Raw genomic sequence first — 20,073 nt, 5'->3', positions numbered from 1 at the left:
CCGGAGCAGTAGAGAGACTATTTCCGGAAGACCCTCGGCTCAAGAAAACGAGGGATAATAGATTCATAACAACAACAGGAACCAGAAAAAGCAACGTAAAAGACAGCAAATAAATGGAAGAGCAATAACACAATATAAACCGCTAGTCAATAAAATGCAAATGGGAGTAAAAAATGAACGCTTTTGAATTTGGCGAAGAGTAGTCAAACTTGGGGCAATAAGAGTTGGCCAATACCAAGTTAAAAATATTAGTCTAGATTCTATGAATACCACTTAAAATTGGCACATCAACATTCTAAATAAAGATGAATGTAGCTATATAGATCACTAATTCACGCTACTTCAAACTGGCAAATGGACATACTAAATAAAGATGGATATAGCTATAAAAGACAAGATCTTAGAAGTACTTAACCAGTACATTTTTCAGTTGTATAGGTTAGTTGTCCTTGATTTTTGATTAGTTTGCTAATGGGAGGATTTCACTTTATCACCATCTCTGGGTCCATAGGACCTATGTGGTTAGGAAACAGAAACCTGAAACTCTACATTAAGGTCTACCGGAAAATGGACTTGTACAGGAATGTAGAAGCAACTTTTTTAGTAGCGGAGATGGCTCAGCGCACTGTTCAGCTTTGGAGTTACCTATCAAGCAGCAGGCACAGTTGACATAAAATTTAATTGCAGAATTGACTTCAAGTCTACATCGAAGCTGAAAGCGAGGGGAGAATCCAGTCCCAACACAAAGAGCACTTCTTCAATTCCTCGTAAGAGCAGTAGCATAACTAGTGCTACGGTGTAATAATGGCTGCATCCAGTTAGCAACTAGAATATCGACTCTATTTCAACAGCTTAATAGCCGGTCTCTATTTCAGCAGCTTAATACCCCCATCCATCGTCCCTTTGATGTAGCAAACCTCATTTTAGGATTAAATTCCCTACAACATAAAAACTTATCTGTTACTTTTACCTTCTTGGGGTATCTGCCAACATGAAAAAAAGTGTAAAGGCAAGATTCTTACAGTTGTTTCTGTGAAGAGAGAACTCTCTCTCTTAATGTGGATAGATCAGCCAAAATCAGTTTTGTCAAGATCCATTTCCACGCTGCCGTTTAGGATGATCTCTTTTCATGGCTCCTCCTCCATGTATGAACGATCCCTGTATGGGTAAAGAGACTTTGAGGTTCAGAGTTTTGAAAAAATTCAAGCCAAATGAGATAAAAGTCTTTTGAACATGAAAATTTGATGAATCATTCCAGTTTGTCTTACCTTTGATATATGAATGCCGCCTCTTTGATGAGGTGTATAGGAGCGCTGATGCTGGCCGTGGTACATAGGTGAACTGAGAGAATTGTTGGGATTCATATCCATTCCATTATAACTCCCACGATCAGGCTGACCAATCTCAGTAGCACTGACCATTGTAGTAAGCGAGTCCACAGGCTCCAGCAGCGATGAGATACCTGCCATCCCATTGTACGAGAGGATGCAAGCCATTGCATATACAGAGGCTGCAAGAATCTCAGGAAGAACTTTTCCAGGGTGTGAAACCTGCATAACATTCGATTCCAAATTAAACCAACCAAAAATCACATACTCCAATACTATCTTGACATGGCACCAGCGCAGGATACCTAATCACTTTGCTTTGTTTCACTCTCTTTTCTTCTTCTTTTGCTTGGGGCTGGAGGGGAGGGAGAGGAGATTTTCTCTTTAAAATAGTGCAGGATAGAGGAAATTACCTTGAATAAAATTGCTGCAGCTAATCGCTCTCTCAGGCAGTAAATTTGAGCAACATCAAGAGCTGTCGCCTTGAAAGGAATCCACCTATCAACAATGACCTTAACTGTATTTTCAGGAGAAGACATAACTTTCTCTCCTTGATCCGCTTTAAAATTATCTTCCTCACCATCGTCCTCATCAGCATCTTCATAATCACTTCCATCATCATCATTGTCGTCATCATCATCATCTTCTTCATTTCCAGGAGCCACTACAATCTCTGTTGCCAGCAACAAAAGTGGGAGTGGCCCAATGACACTACAGTTCCTTATATGAAGACCTCCATCACCACGTGTTATCTCATCATATACAATTAATGGTCGATCAAAGAATTTTTTGAATGAAAGCTTAAACTTAGTAGAATGAGGGTGCAATCGAACTTTATCGCCACCTGCAGTCTCTATGACAACCCTCCTATCACCTTTCAGAGGCGGAAGCAGTCTTCCAACCATAGGGTACAAACCAGCAACAAGAACAGCATGTAATATGCCTGGATCCTGTGCGTTAAGGCTACAGGAAGATCCATCTCCTGGAATAAACCCATTCCGCAAGAGTTCAGATTGCAGTTGTTTACGCATTCCAGATAACATGTTCATAGTACTTGAGGATATAAAGTACGTAGAACAAAACCTCGACTCTTGGCCACTTTCTTTCGCACTTTTCCAGCCCTCAAACGCAGCCACAACTGCTAATTGATCACTTCTTCCACCATACCATGAGGCTAACTCGGCTCTTGCAGCTGAAGCTCTCTTCTTCTCAGTTGGCAACATAGGTAGGGTAAATGGATCTCTATAGTCAGAAGCACAGGCCAACGTCAATGCTGGATCAAGGCAGTTCAATAATATAGCAATTAACAGCATCTTGCTTGTAAGAGGATGAACTGGTAAAGACCCTAGCCTTTCACCAAGCTCTGTAAGTTTCTCATCAACTGATAATGCCCCAATATCTTGCAGAACAATGATTGCATTACGTATGGTCTCGTAAACCGGAGGGTCAAGTGTCTTCTTCAGAAATTCTTCTATCTTGCAATCAGGGTTAAGAAGCTTGACCTGCCAAAAACAAGGTATTCAACTGTTTTACAACAAGCTCTATTGTTTACAATAGTTTACATTCACTATCAGTAGCTTTTTTAGACAAAGCTATGATAATTTTCAAAAGCCTACTGGAATTTTTATTTTATTTTTAATTTTCATTATTGCAAATCTCTTCACCTTCTTTCACCCCTAGCTAATGTTTTACAACTACCAATAAAAAGCTAAATATATTTCACTTAATCGTCATGCTGAGTATTCCCAGTATAAAAATCATATTCCTAAAGGACAAGGAAGAATAATGAAGCACCTGAAGACATAATTCCTCTATAGGAATCCTCTTAATCTCAGGAACCTGGAAATCAGGCAATGAAGCTGCTCGGAGTTTTGAATAAAGATGATAACAAATTCCTGGCTGGCAGCGCCCAGCACGACCCTCTCTTTGCTTTGCACTAGCTTTTGAGACCCAAGAAGATTGAAGCGTTGATACATTATTATAAGGGTCATAACTTTTTTCTTTCATTCGTCCACTGTCTATTACATAAACAACATCATCAATGGTAATGGCAGTTTCAGCAATATTAGTTGAAAGAACAATTTTGCGGCAGCCTGGTGGAGGGTGTCTAAAGACCTTCTTTTGCTCCACAGCTGGAACCATAGAATGGAGAGCGATTACTGAAAACTTAGACGTATCTTTGAAGTACTGGCTTGAGCGTAATCTCTCTCGTGTTCTGTTAATATCCTCCCAACCAGGGAGGAAAACGAGGATTGCTCCGTCCTCTGAGTCTATACATATTTTTCTTAATAGTTGCTCAATAAGGACATCATCAATCAGTTCAGGGTCAACTGTTGATAGGTATTTGTCAAGTAAATGCTGCTGTTCCTCACAATTGGAAGATGATTTCTCCATGTGTTTTTTAATTAGCTCAGCAGCTTCTGTCTGATTCTCCCGTTCAGCCCAATCTAGAGCATTTTTTCCATCATTAGCACGTAAATGGCAGTCAGCACCAAAAGAGAGGAGCATGCAAATGTCACCAATACAGCCTTTTCCAGCAAACACCATCAATGGTGTCACTCCACTCAAAGAATGCTGATAATTGAACACTTTTGGTCCCCCGTCAGAAGATATTAGATCTAAAAGGGGATCAAGATCATCATCTGAAAAAGCCAAATTAATTGCTTCATCTAAGGCAACTTTGTACTCCTCAGTTAATGTTGACTCCTCGGACATGGCAGCGGTTGAGGTGGAATCAAGGTGATTATTTTCAGTTGACTTTACAATAGAAAGTACATCCTCAAGATAAAACGTTTTTACCTGACATAGGTGTAAAGGGGTAAATACTTCAAAAACTCACATCACAAATCAACAAAGAGGTAAATCTGCATCTAGGAATTAAGGGAAAGGTTTTACAGGATAAGTAAATCCTGGGACTTTGATAACTGGGCAGCCGCCAAAGTATTTTGAAAAGCGTTCAGCATCAAGTGTAGCACTCATCAGAACCTGTTTGGAGGTTCATTCAATTGTTAGATCATCAAATGACATGCACGTTGAAACAAGAAAAGAAAGGCACCATCTTATACAATACAAAAGCATAATGAAAAATTCAACAGTATACGTTCTTACCAGACGCAAATTTGGATATGACGGAAGCAAGTCCCTGCAAGTAAAGAAAGACTAACCTGAACATTTTGCTGTTTCACGGGAACTTTAAATTAATAGAAATTAGGTCTAACACCTTTTGAATATTTTGTCAAATGAAAATGACAAGCTAATTTCAGGAATCAGGACAGAGATTAGCATAAGTGAACAACAGAAATGAGGTTAATTGACTTGACTTGTTGACAAGCCAAAGATTAGCACATTATGGTTCCAGCTCCTGTCAGAAGGATCATTCAAAACAGGCAAAAAACCATGAAACATGTAACCGATGAAATAGATTAAACCAGTGCACCTGAGAATCGCGAGCATGAAATCGGAGTAGCGATCCCTTTCATGAATTTCGTCCTATGAAATTTGAAGCTCGTAAGGTAGCAGAAAACAAAGAAGAAGCACAGCTGAGAGTGCATGTCAAATTAGAAAGTATTAACATCATCTACAAGCAGAAGTAAAAAAGGATAACATGATCAAGAAATTTTGCAAGCAACAAAACAAACAATGAAACAGAGATCTATGAAATGTTTTTAGAGGATACCTCCGCATTCAAAGATTGTTAGATTAAAGAAGTACTTTGAATCTGGCCAAGCCCTAGATTTTTAAGAGGGAAGAAAATGCAAAAGCCTTCAATAGGAATTATTCTGCAAATTCAAATTTACAAGAACTCTAGATGGAATTCCGATATACTGATAAAAGTCTATTTTTATAGTGTTGCATTAGATATGAAAGGGAAAAACTGCTAAGCATAACGATAAACACCCTACACCAACAAAAGTTCAATATGTTCCTTCCCAATAGATAGCAATAAATTTGACCTTGAATGCTTAGTGCATCCAGTAGTAATCTGTTCTATGTAATAGCAAACCCCTCAATTTCTATTTTTTAAAAATATTTAGCAAACCCCTCCATAAATTTAAAGAGCGAGAAAGCTTATGTAAGCACAGAACCGGAAACAAGATTTTGCATCAACCAACATCTAGGATAACCTAGATGCCAAACTACTACTTCCAGGACATGGCCTCTAAATGACCAATGAGTGAAGCCTTCTTATATATCTTGAAGAAGTGAGTTAGTTTAATGTTCATCTCCTTCTTAATTGCAAACAGACAGTTGAGTGAAGAGAGGTAGTGGATGACGGAGGGACTTCTCAGAAGCAGTGGATTAACAGCACAAGAAGAGGTCATAGCATATGTAAGAGCAGTAAATAAAGTTGAAATGCTTCAGAGGATATGTAAGAACACTAATTACGTGAGAAATGCAAAGTACCACAATGATGTGGGTTATATCAGAAATGTCATTCGTGCCCATTTTCCTGGGAGCTTTCTTGTTGAAGCTGGCACTTCCTTTGGTAACCAGGACCCTCAGTAGAACCCCATTGGTACAAAACACAATTGATGAGTGCTTCCCACCTCTGCTTTCCATCCGTATCTGGAATTTTCCACAACTCAGTAATTAAAGGCATACTTAAATTACATGCGTAAAATGGAGAAGAGGTAAAGAAGAAGTCTTTCTTCGACTGGGGATTGGGGGTGGGATGGAAAGGAAGAACAGTGACAATGACGGCATTTAAAGTGCTAGAACAGGCAGAAAAATACAGTCTTCATCATCCACTAAGCACCACATAAATCATCTTTAGAAAGTTAATAAGCACATGAAGATAAAATAATCTGTTGATTAAAGAATTTTTGTGACTGGTGAGGAAGCTAAAAGCTTAGATCTCTCCTCTGTTGCGCACCTCCAATTAATGCTTACAACCTCCTCTTGAAAACCATGCAATAATCCACCTTACCTCGACAAATACAGCTTTATCTTAACCTCTGCTTTAGAAAGGAAAGAATTTCAGAAAGTGAACTTCACCTTCACAGAATCCTCTTTTAGAAAGTCGAAAACCTCAGCCAGGATTTGAAATGGATTGGGTTGGATATCCATTTACGACACGGGTGGAATTAGCAGTTTTCTCTACTTGATACTGTTAAATCATAATTTATATGATTTAAACCTTATCTTAAAAATAATTATTCCATATGATTCATGGGTGGGATTAGCAGTTTTCTCCACTTGATACTGCTAATCATCATAATTTATTCCATATGATTCAAACCTTACCTAATCAAAGAAAAATATTCCATATTATTCACTTTAATGTTTCATCCTTTTTGTCACTTTATCATCTGACTCTGGTAGAAATTCATGATGTGGATATCAAGTTTGAAAGTCTAAACATCTTCTCAGTTGTTGTTTTCGACTTGAAATTGAGCGGAGAAGTCTTGAAATCTTTTTTAAAGTAAAAGAAACAACAACCCAGTAAAATCAGTTGGGTCTGGGGAGGGTAGTGTGTACACAGACCTTACCCCTACCCCGAAGGAGTAGAGAGGTTGTTTCCGAAAAACTCTCGGCTCAAGAAGACAAAAGACAAAAGAAGATAATATTAGTAACACTACCGAGATAATATGAAACAAATATAATAAATAGAAATAGAAATCAAGAAGAATGATACAAAACAAGGCAAAAGCAAAATTCCCAAACCCCAGTTTACTAATATTTTGGTCAAAGGAAAAAGTGATACAGCAAAATTGAAAAAGAAATAACCACATTAGGAACAGTGTAGTACCTTGTAACCAACAGTGTCGCCAACACTTTCGCCTCTTTCAGCAGAGATTCTCTCAGAAACTGCACATTGAAGAAGCAATACTCAGAACAATTATGAATTGACCACCACATTCCACATAGAACACGAGAGAAATGGATCCTTCAAAGTGGACATAAGGTGCCAACCTGATGTGGCAGAAATTCGTCGGGGCTGAGTACATACAATTTTACATGTCTCACCTTTACCCCACATATGATCCAAAATAAATTGGGGGACCTGAATCATAGGAACAAAAAAGTTACATCTAGTAAGCACTACATATTTGTTTGAGAAAAAGATAGTAGACTAACTAAAGCCTTGAAGTTATAACCTGTGTAGTTTTTCCGCATCCAGTTTCACCAGAGATCAAGACCACCTACACATGGAATAAACATATAATATAGTCTGTCCAAGATGAGAACGATCAAACATCCAAACCCCATATCAGGCATTAAACCAGAATGATACAAGCAGTGCCAATATTTTGAGGGTAAGAAGTGCACAGTCCTGATGAAAGAAAACAAGCCTTTATCTGATCTCAAAGACTTTTCTTAGGCTGAACATAGTGACGGGCGCATTTATTGATTGAGATTGGAGAAGAAAAAGTACAAAGGCATAGTCAGGTCATGCAGTTTGATGCTATATAATGGTCACCTGATTAGATTCAACTGTTGATGTAATGACATCCTTGAAGGAAGCAATTGGAAGCTTAGACTTCTGTACTGTAATCTGCAAGTAAATAACCAGAACAAGCCATTACTAATTCTTTTCTTGTTCTCTTCGCTTTTGAAAGCATCTTACAAAGGTAAGGTGCTTTAACAAACCTCAATCAAGATGGTATATAACATTAGTCAATTCTAAAATAGAAAACTTAACAAACCTGTCTCAGGTTTGGGGTATTTTCTATTCTTGAAGAAAGTGACTCCACCCTTTTTGCAATTTCAGACTTGTTCATTGCAGGTTTACAGAACACATCATCCTTATTTCCTCGATATTTATCAACTTTCTTACTGTGTTTCCCAACTGCTAGTTCACTTGTCTCCCCATTATCGGGTGGATATCTTGTAAATAAATCCTGTAGAACATCTTTTGCTTCTCCAAAAAATTTAAAACAACTTAGTGCATCCTTTCCTTCCAGTGTCTCCACTGTATTTTTAGTCTTGAAAATAGATATACGACGTTGATCCCCACGCCTACATAAGACAGGTCCATCATCTTAAGCCATAAAAGGAAAAAAATATACCGTCTATTTAACATGACAATTAAATGCAAAGGAAAAAATGCAAGTAACATGTTTATAATGCTGAAACTCACTACACCTACCCAGAACTTTTGGATTTCATACCCATTTTCCGGCATAAAATATGAACTGCAGCTCTGTCGCGATTTGAAAGGTTTGATTCAAATGTATACACTGCGTCAACAAATAGATATCTTAATATTTACATACAAATCACAATTACGTCATTCGTATATTTTTTTTTTGTGTGTGTGTGTGTGTTTGGGGGGGAGAGGGATATAAAGTCACAATTACCCCATTTACATGTCATGAACAATTATAGAAGAAATGGAGCATTAAAGATGTTTTATCTATGTAACAAGAGAACAGTTAAATTATTTCCAGACTATGCGGATTACCCTGCTTTCGATTTTCACCGAAAGAGGTCAATACCTTGAGGTGAGCGCAAACCACCAATTCTAGTAGACATATGTTATAGTAACAGGTTCATCACTTAAAAGAACATATTTCGTTCACAATCTTCCCACAAGCCTCATTTCATCCGTATCAAAGAAAATACGAGAATAAACATATATGAGCAGATACAATCGTTTTGGAAAAGAGCTTGTCATATCTCAGATTCTCAATGCAAAACCAAGCAAGAATGCATCAATTGCACACAAACCTTCACATAATCATGTACTTTACAAGTCACTTAATATGATGAAATCTGAACATACAATTTGTATTCGTGTAATACCTATGTTAAGCAGATCTAATTTAATGGTTGAATGATGCATGAAGAAAGTCATTACCCTCTCGATCATGAAAAGACACCTTATTTATATGTGTATCTTCTAAGATGAATATAAGGTTCCGGGTGCTAGTAACTTATCAACTTGGAAATGATATACATCCATGTAATAAAACCAGTACTTTTCTTCTCTCTTCTTTTGGCAAACCAGCTCATGCAGCATTTTCATTGTTTAAAGTTTTAAGCAGCAGCATTTCACATGTAGATGCTAAAAAAACTAAACAGTTACGTAAAAGGGCACTAGCAACGTAAAATGAATGTAAATCATAAATAATGTAATAGTTGTCGAATTAGAACAAGGAAAAGCATGAACACTTCGGTAATTGGAATATGCAACTAAAACCACGCTTACTACCTGATCCTGTACAGCCCCTATTCCCCCAATTCAGTTTCTATTTGTGTCTCAGCTGTATAGAGCTATCCACCCATTAAGCTGTTTTTAGATAGAAAAAAACCTAATTTGTCTAACAAATTATTGAGCATCCGAATGAAACACGTCTTAATGGAGTGATATCGACGTTGAGGATTCATATAGGCAACCTCACTTAGTTTTCCCAAAAGATTTTACAATCTTTAAACATCAAACACAGTTTTTGCAAAACAATTTACAGTCTTTAAAGCATCAAATACAGTTTTTCGCAAAACATTTTACAATCTTTAAGCATCAAACATTCCATTTATTAAATATCAGCTCCCAAAGCACCGTCCTCAGCAACAAATATATGAGACCTTAACATACAACCAATAAAGTATTAATCTTTTTTTTTCTTTTTTCTTTGACAAGTTGTAATAAAGTTAAAAAAAATTATCAAACGAAAGAAAACAAAAAGGAAATTCAAGTTAATTGAGTTTATTACTCTTTCCAAATTGACGTCATATTATTTAGTATAACTGCAAAAACAGTGACTATTACATAAATAAATAGATAAATAGTGATGTATCAAATTCAATTAAAATACCTTCATCATTAGAAGCACGGAACTGTTCAAGAACTTGGGCGACCCGAATCCGAGTGGATTCTGCAACATTTGTAACCTCTTGTTGTCTTTTCCCTTTCTTTTGCCTCGTTTTACCAAACCCAGATGATGATGGTGAAGCTCCTGTAGCTGTTGACGCCATTTTCTGTTCTATTTTAACCTCAAAATCTGATTCTCTTTGTTTTTTCAGGGGATATTCTGCAATGTACGTTTTGTTCTGTTTTCTTGTACGATTTATCTTCCTCTTCGCGGCGCTGCTTAAGTTCCTCTTTGCTCTCTGTCTAGGCTTCTCATAAATGGTTCTCTTTTTCCCTTTTCTTTTTTTTGGGTTTTAATTTGGGACAACAAACAATTTACAAGAAACATTAAAATGTATTAACAATCATTAAAAGATGAAAACTCAAAAAAAAAGAAACAAAATGATCTAGAGACAAAAGGAGGGTTAAGTAATGTAATAATATATAGAAAAAAAATAATATACATAGTAGTAGCATATAACTTAATTTTTTCCATTTTTTTAATTGTCGCATGCCCTTGTAACTATTTATTGGAAAACAATAAGTAGCTTAATTTATTTATCGAGAACTATATATATTTGTTTAAGGAACCTCTCGCCTTTGCCTAATTTAATTGTTGAAAAAATATATATTTGTGTGCGGAGGAGACGGCCGGATGAAGTCGATAACAGTTTAGTTTTATCCAAAAATACTGAATTCAATTAAACTCACTAAATTTGTTGTCAAGCCATCTTCACATACCTTTTATTAGTGATTTGACTGTCTTCTTTCTTCGATTGTAAGGTGGTGTTTTTATCCACAAATAATTTTTTATGTCCAGAAAATGACATGTTACAATACACTAATCGGTATGAATTGATACATTAATTTTTAACATCTTAAATATGAAGTTAGAAGCTAAACATTAAATTATATAATTACATTGTGTACAGTTAAAAATATTTAGAAAATAAGAAATATAACTACTTAACTTTACAAATCAGCAACGTCAATGTATACAATAGCACAGAAGTTTAACTATTATGTGCATGTGATGTTGTAACCGCAAGTCCGTACTTGAATAGAAGTTGGGATATAGGACTTGGACTTGGAAGGCCGGGAAAAAATATAGAAGTACACAAGTGATGGAAGTTGGAAAGAATATTTTGCCCAAAAATAAAAAATGTATATTTTTAGGCGCTTGAAAAAATAATAGTTAATAAAATATTTATATCTATATGTGTGTATTATAAACATATATATATGAAATTTTTTCATAAAACATTATAATTTAGAGCCTAATTACTATGTGTAAGTATAGTTTGTCTAATCAACTAGGCGCAACGAATACAAGCGAAATGCAGAAATATAGAATGATCTTATTGAGAGTCGAACTCAAGACCTTCGCTTACTAAGCAGAGCTGACCAACTAAACTACGAAAACTTGTTACTCTCTTATTTCAGTTCAAAGCAATTGATCTCTTGTTTCAGTACTACAGATAAATTTGGTATAATTTCAAATATCAGTATGAATGGTCCGGCTATTATTTGTGTAAAGATCCCGCGTGTAATCGATAGCGCTTCTGCTTCTCCCTTACAGTGGGCCTGTGAAATTAATTGGGCTTTAAAGCCCATGATCGATGCAAGTCTGTAGCATGGTGTTGGGACAAAATGTTCATGGGTTAGAAGTTTCTTTTTAAGAATTAACCTAAATAATTATTCACACAACCGCATAAATTAAAAATAGATGATGTGTAATATATATTAATCTATATCTATATTTATATCTATCTATCTATATTATTATAAAAGCATGAATACAATATCGGTTTACAACAATAACCTTATAATATTAAGTATAATAACTCATAATAAAAGGATATAACCGGAATTCCAGATATTAGCCTTATAATCCTATTAGTTTTAGGACATAATACTACACGTTAAGAATCCTATTAGTATAATTACTTTCCGGCTGTAACTGTCCTCCTCAATTTTGCTCGAGTAAATATCATCCCATAGTTGATTCATAATGTCTTTAAAAAACTATCACGGTGAGATGACACATACTATTAAGTTACGTAACAGATTGCTGAAGAACTTTCACCCAATATGTAAAATAAGTACTCCGATATATTTGAGAAAAAATAAATATCTTTAGTCATGTAATTCTATTACTTTTAGGATATACTTTTTAAAAATTCTTATTACTAATTTAATTTGAAAATGTATTATAATGTCATATTACTAATTTAATTTGAGAATGTATGTTATTGTCCAAATTCATCTAGAAAAAAAGGGAGCTTATATTATTATAAAAGCATAAATATAATTTTAATATATCAAAATAGTCCTAAAATATTAAACGGAAGAATTCATAGGGAAAGAACATAACTGCAGTAAATTTTTTTGAATTACAATACCTTCTATACTAATTTTTAATATTTAAGATTTTAAAATTAATAAAATTTTATCTATTAAATTCTTATAAAAAATATGTGTAAGGTTTAATAAAATTAATTTCATAAAAATCCTCCGTATTGGCAGTACATTACCACTCTATAATGTCCAATACCAAGAAAAAATAAAAGTAGTATTAAATGAATCGCATAAAAAGTTGAAATTAAAAAAAATACCTCCATGAAAATATATTTTATATTATATTTAAACTATTTTTCTACTCAAATAATATTTTTGTCAATTTTTTGTGTAATATTAAACAACAACTAAGAAAATATTTAAGAATATAAATGTCTGAGAAAGAGAAAAAATGGTAGGTAAGAGTCAATATCACTAATAATTCTACAGACATAAAGATCTAAAAGTGAAATGTTATATCAATCTTTTACTATTTGAAAATAAAATTTATAGTGGATAAAATTATAATTAAGATTAAATATTTAAAACAAGAGATGAACTAATATTAAGATTTGAATCAACATAGAATAAATTATTTTTTATGTATTAAATAATTAAATCTTTTAATTAATTATTTAGCAAGAGAATCCAATTCAATTATTTTTTACATTCATCATATGAGTAAAATTTTTATTCAAGTTTAAAAAAAAGTTTTAGGGTACATAAATTTATTCCATAAAAAGAGTGTTAGAACACAAAGTAAAAAGGTTAGTATATTATTAAGAATCAAAATGCTTACAAGTGTCCAAGGAAGCACAATCAAAGCTAAATATTAAACAAGAACAAGCTTTCAACACTATATTATACAGAGTCGACTATGCTATAATGAGATTATTCATTGTAGATGCCTCCGGCGGAATCGAAATAATATTTTTATGTCATGCATTGCTTACAAATATCATATCAAGAGGAATGACACTGTTAGCAATAATAGCAAATGGTGTACCAATAACAATTTTATTGTGAGGCCACCCACTTTAGATTTGATATACATCTTTAAATAACTTAAATAACCATCACAAATATATCAAAGCAGAGCAATGGCGCTAAATTTATAAGGAAATAATATGATATGAAGCACTTATGGCTAAGTGTCAAATAATCGAAATAATTACCCGGAGTTCTAGAGATATATTGAATATTAATGAACTGTTTGGTGGGAAATTAATGGTTTGGGAGGTAATTTGTGTCACGTGCTACCAGTAGTTCCAAAATCGACAAAAGTTGAGACTATAAAAGCTAGCTTGCCAAAGTTATACTCCCGACCTCAAATAAAAAAAGATTCAACTAACAAGAAATATAAAGTAAGAACAGATCTAGTATACAATATTTTCTTGCTTCGCGTCGGAAACGAAGAAGAACATCCAATAAAAGATGATTTGGTTCTTCTTCAACACTTGATTATCAATCCCAATGGTAATAGTAGTGCATTTAGTTAGGGAACATTTCTATCTTTAGATAAAACGCAATTTGTGCAAATCGCATGATAGAATTAAAAAAATATCTTAGCTAGCATAAATGAATATGTTAATCAACTTATAAAATATTGATTGCAAACTTTTATAGTCAAACAAAATATTTTTCTGTTTTTGACTCAGAAAAAAATGATACCAATAATTATTACCAAGAAGAACGCTTAAATACTTTAATACCAAATGGCCTTCTACCATATATGTTTGTTGTCAAGTATATTATTTCTTACGCATGTTAGTGTCACCGAATATATAATAGACTAAGTTAAAAGTGATATTCCATTATATATAGGTTGATTTTGAAGAAAAATATGCATGTCATGTTACTAAAAAACTTAGATACGCCGAATAGGTTATGTAATAGCACACAATGGTATATAGAAGTTTTGACCATAACACCATACATGCAAAAATTATGATACTGATCAATGTGCTTCTAAGTATATTCTTATCCCTGAATTAAACTTTTGTCTTCCATAACTAAGGAATATCTTTTCAAATTTGTGTGAAAATAGTTTTTAGTATTTTTATATGTTGCAAATATAATAAATAAAGCACAAGGACAAACATCCTAAATATTGGACCATATTTATCGCAATATATTTTCTTGCGCGAACAACTGTATGTTGCACTTTCAAGAGGGATATTAAGATCGACAACAAGAGTTCTGGTTAAGGCAGAACAACCAAAGCATTAGGAGAAAACATACACAAAAAAATATTGTCCACAAAGAAGTGTTTGTTAAGATATAATCACATTAAATACTTTTAAACTATAATACATAATTATCTAATGAACATGACAAAATTGATCATTTGTGTAAGTTTTGATAGTGTCTTTTAATTTTAAATTCATGTATTATGCTAATGTAGTAATATTTTTCAACAATAGAGGATTGTTGTATTATTATACATAAGTTTTCTCCCACTAATTAAATTTTATTGTTCCTTCATATAAATAAATACTTAAATCATCATGTATCATTATTAACATGCAATGCACGTTCATAGATACTAGTTCATATAAAATATATGTATAATCAGTATGCGATTTATGTATATTAATTAAAGAAATAAACAGTAAATTCAACTGGCTAATTGTGTAAAGATCTCAAAAGCACCTAACTTTTTGGAATAAGAGTAGGTCGTGACTAGCGATGGAGGGAAAAGCAGTTGGAAAATTACCAGTTATGTCCATTTATAAGTGGCTCATTACAAAAATTGGCTAATTGATAAAATATTACTAATATTAGCCAAAATAGCCAATTAGCTATTGTAGTAAAAAAATATCAAATTTTTGCTTTGTTTTGAGTGGGTGTTATTAGAATAGATTGGCCACAACTTAAGGAGCTTGAATCTCAGTTTTTGGGATGATTTGGTGAAGTTTTAAGGTGGTTTGAATTGAAAATTCGAAGTAAAAGCTGAACATGAAAAAAATGATGTGTATCATACTGTGTATCATTTGTGTATCACATATGTATCATATTTGTATCAATTGTGTATCACATGTATATCCATGTATACTTGTGTGTGAGATACATGCGTGATACATGTTTGATACATGTGTCGCAGAAGACTTTTTTGAACTCGATTTAATTACGAATTTTGATACAAAACCAGTCCAAATCACCTCCAATCTTCCTCAAATTTTGTGTATTGACTTATCTATATATTTTTAATGAATTTCAACTATACCCATTGAAAAAATTCCTTTTTGTTTAGATTTTTGTATTTCATCACCTTATTTGCTACCCTGTCCATGAAATTTCCTTTCCGTTTTGTATGTAATGTTACTAATCACGCTTAAAAATATGAAAAGTGATTTTTGCATGTGATTCTTTGATAGAAAGAACCCTATTATTTGGTTTCTCAATTTTTGTTGGCTAGTTTTGGTAAGTCTATGACTAATGGCTAGAGGTTGGTAAGTTGAGATTTATTTGGGACATTTGTGTAAGTTTCCCTAAACAGTTTATACTCAAATGTTTTTAATTACAACTCACATTATTTACATCCTAAGAGAAGAAACACTACATCATTTTTTCCCTTTATTTAATTACTTGGAAAATATTATAGAAAAAATTACAAGAAAATATATATGACTTCACACCATAACAAAAAATGGCCCATGTTTTTAAGTTTTACCCTACCTAGTCCATATTGTACATATTTTGAAAGCACTGGCAAATTCAAAATCTGTGTTCTTACAATCATTGCTTCTAAAAGATATGGAGTTAAATATGTATTCTCACAACCATTACTTTCACTCTCTCTTCTTCTCACATCTTCTACATATGCTTCAAGGGCTCGAGTATTTTCTGCTTCTCCCCCTCTATCACCTGGTTGCAACGTAAGAAAATGAAAAAGTAGAAGTCCACCATTGAAGGCCATTCAAAGCTTTGCTTTCGAAAATATGATTTTTTGAGTTTGTTAGTTGTTTGAATTGGGTTTTGTTATAATTGATTGCAAATATCAAAAGGAGTTCAAGATTTAAATTTGAAGTGATTTGGAGTATATTTGAGCAAGATTTGAGTTAAATTTCAAAAAAGACGCAAGGAAGAAGACGAAGTCGGTTTTTTGTATAATCTTGTATAATAGTGTATATGAGTGTATAAACACATCTTATACACTATTATACGCTTTTATACACCTTTATACAAACGTTTGTAGACTAACTTCTTTCACGATTTTCAGTTGCAATTCTTGTTCAAAACCATTCCAAATCTCCATTAAATGACTTCAAATTTTATATACAACCTCCTTATACTATTTCTAACAAGTTTAAATAATACCCACTCCAAAATTCTCACGAAATCAAATTTGGAATTTAAACCCCACATATTTAAGCTTGTTAAAAATCTAATTTTTACTACCTAAATAAATTTGGTTTGTTGAACTAATATTTGAGTCACAGTTAATGATTCGAAAGTTAACTTAAAAGCTTGAGCAATCTTTTTTAAAAATTAAATAATAATTTCGAGAATATATTGGAGTTGAATATTAAGTAATAGCCTATTATTTTGGGCTAGTTAATTGTAAACTAAAATATGGGCTATAAAATTAAAAAGTAGGGAGGCCAATTGATGTCACGTGAAATTTTCCCAATATTATAGGCTATATCAGTAAACTTGGAGGTTGGAGCTGGTAAGCTGTCCCTTTTGGATCTACTTTCAATCGACAAATTATAAATATAAAGGTATTGTTATATGTCATTAGTGGTAAAACAATAAATAAGATGATAAGAAGTAACATCTCATATTTAAATCATATTTATTAGTTTGGTTGTCTATGGACCTGATGAACCAATTTTGGAACTTTGCAGTTTTCCTACCTATATATTCAACTTATTATGTTTCCGAAAAAAAAAAATCTGTATGTGACCAAATGAAAAAAGAAAAAGAAAACAGAACTATTTAAAAGGTTCAAGTGAAGAAGGATTATGAGAATTTTTTCAATTAAAGTGATATTATTCGAAATGGGATTATTTAATTTATCAGAGTCGCCACTTGGAATAGTTTATTTGGTGTCCCAAGTCACCGGCTTATTTTAAAATCTCAAATCGAGGAAATTTTGATTTTTATTTAAAGGTCTGCGAACCAGAAATTCTAGATAAGGAATTCTGTTAACCTGAGAGAAGGTGTTAGGCATTCCCGGATTTCGTAGTTCTAGCATGATCGCTTAGTGATTATTATTTGGCTTAAGTTGTTTAACTACTCATTTTTAAAACTTATGTGCATTTAACTCTGTACCGCTTTTAATCACTTGATTTATTCAAAATTAAAGAATTGAGTTACGCGTACGTATACTCTTTTCTTTTGACGCGTCAAAAATTATGTCACGCGAACGTGTCCACAATTAATAACGCTTCGTTTATTTTATTGGGAAAAGTTTGGTTGAAGTTGCGCGAACGCATCCCTCGAGTTACTTTAAATTAAATTCGCAATTATGTTACGCGAACGTATACATAATCGCAATACTAATCTAAATCGAGCCTAAAGCAAACTACGATTATTTAAGGTTATTTTAATACTAGGTTATGTATTTCCTATATTTCTTATATTGTTGTTATTTCGTTATTTTATGTTATGTATTTTATGTTATTTACTATGAGTCTATTGATAGTACTAATATATTGTCTTTTGTTGCTCTCTTGAGCCGAGAGTCTCCTGGAAACAGCCTCTCTGCCCCTCGGGGTAGGGGTAAGGTCTGCGTACATATTACCCTCCCCAGACCCCACTTGTGGGATTATACTGGGATGTTGTTGTTGTTGTTGTTGTTGTAATACTGGTTAATATTTATATGAGGGCCATAGGTTATTTAATGAAAAATGGCACGCCTCAAACTATTTTAACTAAAGGGGGTTTGCATTTTTATTTAATTAAGACTAAAGATACTAATTTTGAAGTTCAAGCTAAGAAATCTTTTAACCAAAAATGGGAAGGCTGGGCTTAGAATTATCATTGAACAATTGAATTGGGTTAGGACATTCAACATTGGATTAAATCCAGAAATACTCAGCTTTGAAAAGCTGGATTTGGGCTCCAAATTTGGGCCCATCAGAACGGGTATTCCAGGACTGAATTTAACTAGTGCTTGCCAACATTAGGCTTCAGGCAGGCCCAATTGTGAATTTATACCGGCTGGGTCTATCCACCTTTGCGTTCTTAGCCATAGCATACACATAAATCAGGAGCTGCAAGTGTACTCACTTTTAAATAGAAAAAAATTAGATTCAAAACCCAACTCAAATTTGAATATTAATTATACTACATATGATTTGCAAGATAAAAGAAACATTACATTTATGCCATGAACTATAAGGAAAAGGGAAAGCTTGGATTTGGCTTAAATAGTAATTAAGGAAGAATTAGAACATGAGCTCAAGGTCGTTTGGGCCTGAAGTTGAGCCCGAAGACAAGGAATAAGTTCAAATGAAGGCAGCCCACCCTGAGTTTCACCAGGCTGCCTTGCCTGGACTTAGCCAAGCCCAAACCAAAAATTTTAATTCTCTTCTTACAGCATATAAAAAATCAACAGAAAATATCTAATTTAAATCAATGCTATTAACAGGAACTAAACCTCAAATTTTACCATATACTAACCCATGCCATGATGAAATCAGTCTAATAAATATATACTTGTAACAGCTGGTTAGATGCATTAATTGCAATCCAGCGTACAAAATATTAAACAAAATATAGGCTGGAATTTACAAATACAGCCTGTTTAACCAAGTTCTTTACAGTCCACTTATTACAAAAATCTGAATACAATGGCAATTTTACAGCAGTAAACAGACTTTTGCATTGCTATTAAACCAAAAATACTGCTTTCTTAAAAATATTCTAAGTAACAGTCCAATCTACAGCTGCTTTACTAACTATATTTAGGCTAAAACTATTACAAACTTGCATAACTTATAGAGAATCTTTTGGACATGGCTTGTCTATTAGAGCTTGGTCTTCCTTTGTTAAAAGAACAGTGTGAGTCCCACTTTAAGGCTTCTGAACCTGCTGATTTAACCAACCAGCGGCTAAATTAGCAGGCTATAGCTCATGGACAAACAATCAAAGAAAGAGAAAACAATGGTTTTAAGTAAAAGAAACCAGATGAAAGAAGGAAGGAAAGCATAACTCAAATAAATCATAGACAACATCAAACCTAAATGTTTTGCTATGAAGCAAAGCTATTTGTGCAGTTTTAAGAACATTTTCATACTACCGAAGTGCATACAAAACACAAAAAAATTGATAAAGAAAGTGAACACACATTTATTTCTACCATTGAATCAGACAACATAGACATGAAGTATAGATCTAGACTGAGGATTTCATTTGATATAAAGATTGGTTACATACCTTGAAATAGAAACAGCAAAGATGACCAAATAAAGGTTAAGGAAAAAAAATCAAGAAGTTTCAGCAACCAAACACAACAACAAACCCAATATAATGACACTCAGAATGCTAGCAAATGAACCAGTTTTTAACCAGCAGTCCACAACCAAAGATATCAGAACTTAAAAGAAACACTGAATTAGATTTTTGCCATAATAGGAGGAATTTTCAGAGGTTTTAGTTCGAAAG

The 20,073-nt window shown here is 33.5% G+C and overlaps 1 protein-coding gene across 2 annotated transcripts; it reads right to left on the bottom strand.

Annotated features, from left to right (window-relative positions):
• Positions 1–361: 361 nt before the first annotated feature.
• LOC107776304 (DExH-box ATP-dependent RNA helicase DExH6) lies at positions 362–10,448 on the bottom strand. Of its 2 annotated transcripts, none has more exons than XM_016596191.2 (16): positions 10,088–10,448; positions 8,419–8,509; positions 7,976–8,288; positions 7,750–7,824; positions 7,427–7,471; positions 7,242–7,332; positions 7,078–7,136; positions 5,733–5,894; positions 4,765–4,817; positions 4,437–4,470; positions 4,224–4,313; positions 3,123–4,127; positions 1,742–2,830; positions 1,269–1,550; positions 1,023–1,158; positions 362–938 (listed from the first exon to the last, which is right to left on the bottom strand). In XM_016596191.2, the coding sequence occupies exons 1-15, from the start codon at positions 10,245–10,247 to the stop codon at positions 1,087–1,089; spliced, it is 3,621 nt and encodes a 1,206-aa protein (XP_016451677.1). In that variant the 5' UTR covers positions 10,248–10,448; the 3' UTR covers positions 362–938; positions 1,023–1,086. The 2 variants fall into 2 exon arrangements, with proteins under 2 accessions (XP_016451677.1, XP_016451669.1); XM_016596183.2 differs by having other exon boundaries at positions 5,715–5,894; positions 10,088–10,425.
• Between the last annotated feature and the right edge of the window lie 9,625 nt (positions 10,449–20,073).

The sequence above is a fragment of the Nicotiana tabacum genome, chromosome 10, assembly GCF_000715075.1.
Source record: "Nicotiana tabacum cultivar K326 chromosome 10, ASM71507v2, whole genome shotgun sequence".
Classification (NCBI taxonomy): domain Eukaryota; kingdom Viridiplantae; phylum Streptophyta; class Magnoliopsida; order Solanales; family Solanaceae; genus Nicotiana; species Nicotiana tabacum.
This window is presented reverse-complemented; position numbering and strand designations above follow the sequence as displayed.

Bases quoted from the DNA above. Each gene is read 5' to 3' on its own strand.
- LOC107776304 (XM_016596183.2), bottom strand. From the start codon at position 10,247: ATGGCGTCAACAGCTACAGGAGCTTCACCATCATCATCTGGGTTTGGT. The intron at 4,471-4,764 runs GTGCACTGGTTT...CTTTACTTGCAG, and splicing joins TTCATGCTCGCGATTCTCAG to GGACTTGCTTCCGTCATATC. The intron at 1,551-1,741 runs GTAATTTCCTCT...AATGTTATGCAG, and splicing joins CTGCAGCAATTTTATTCAAG to GTTTCACACCCTGGAAAAGT.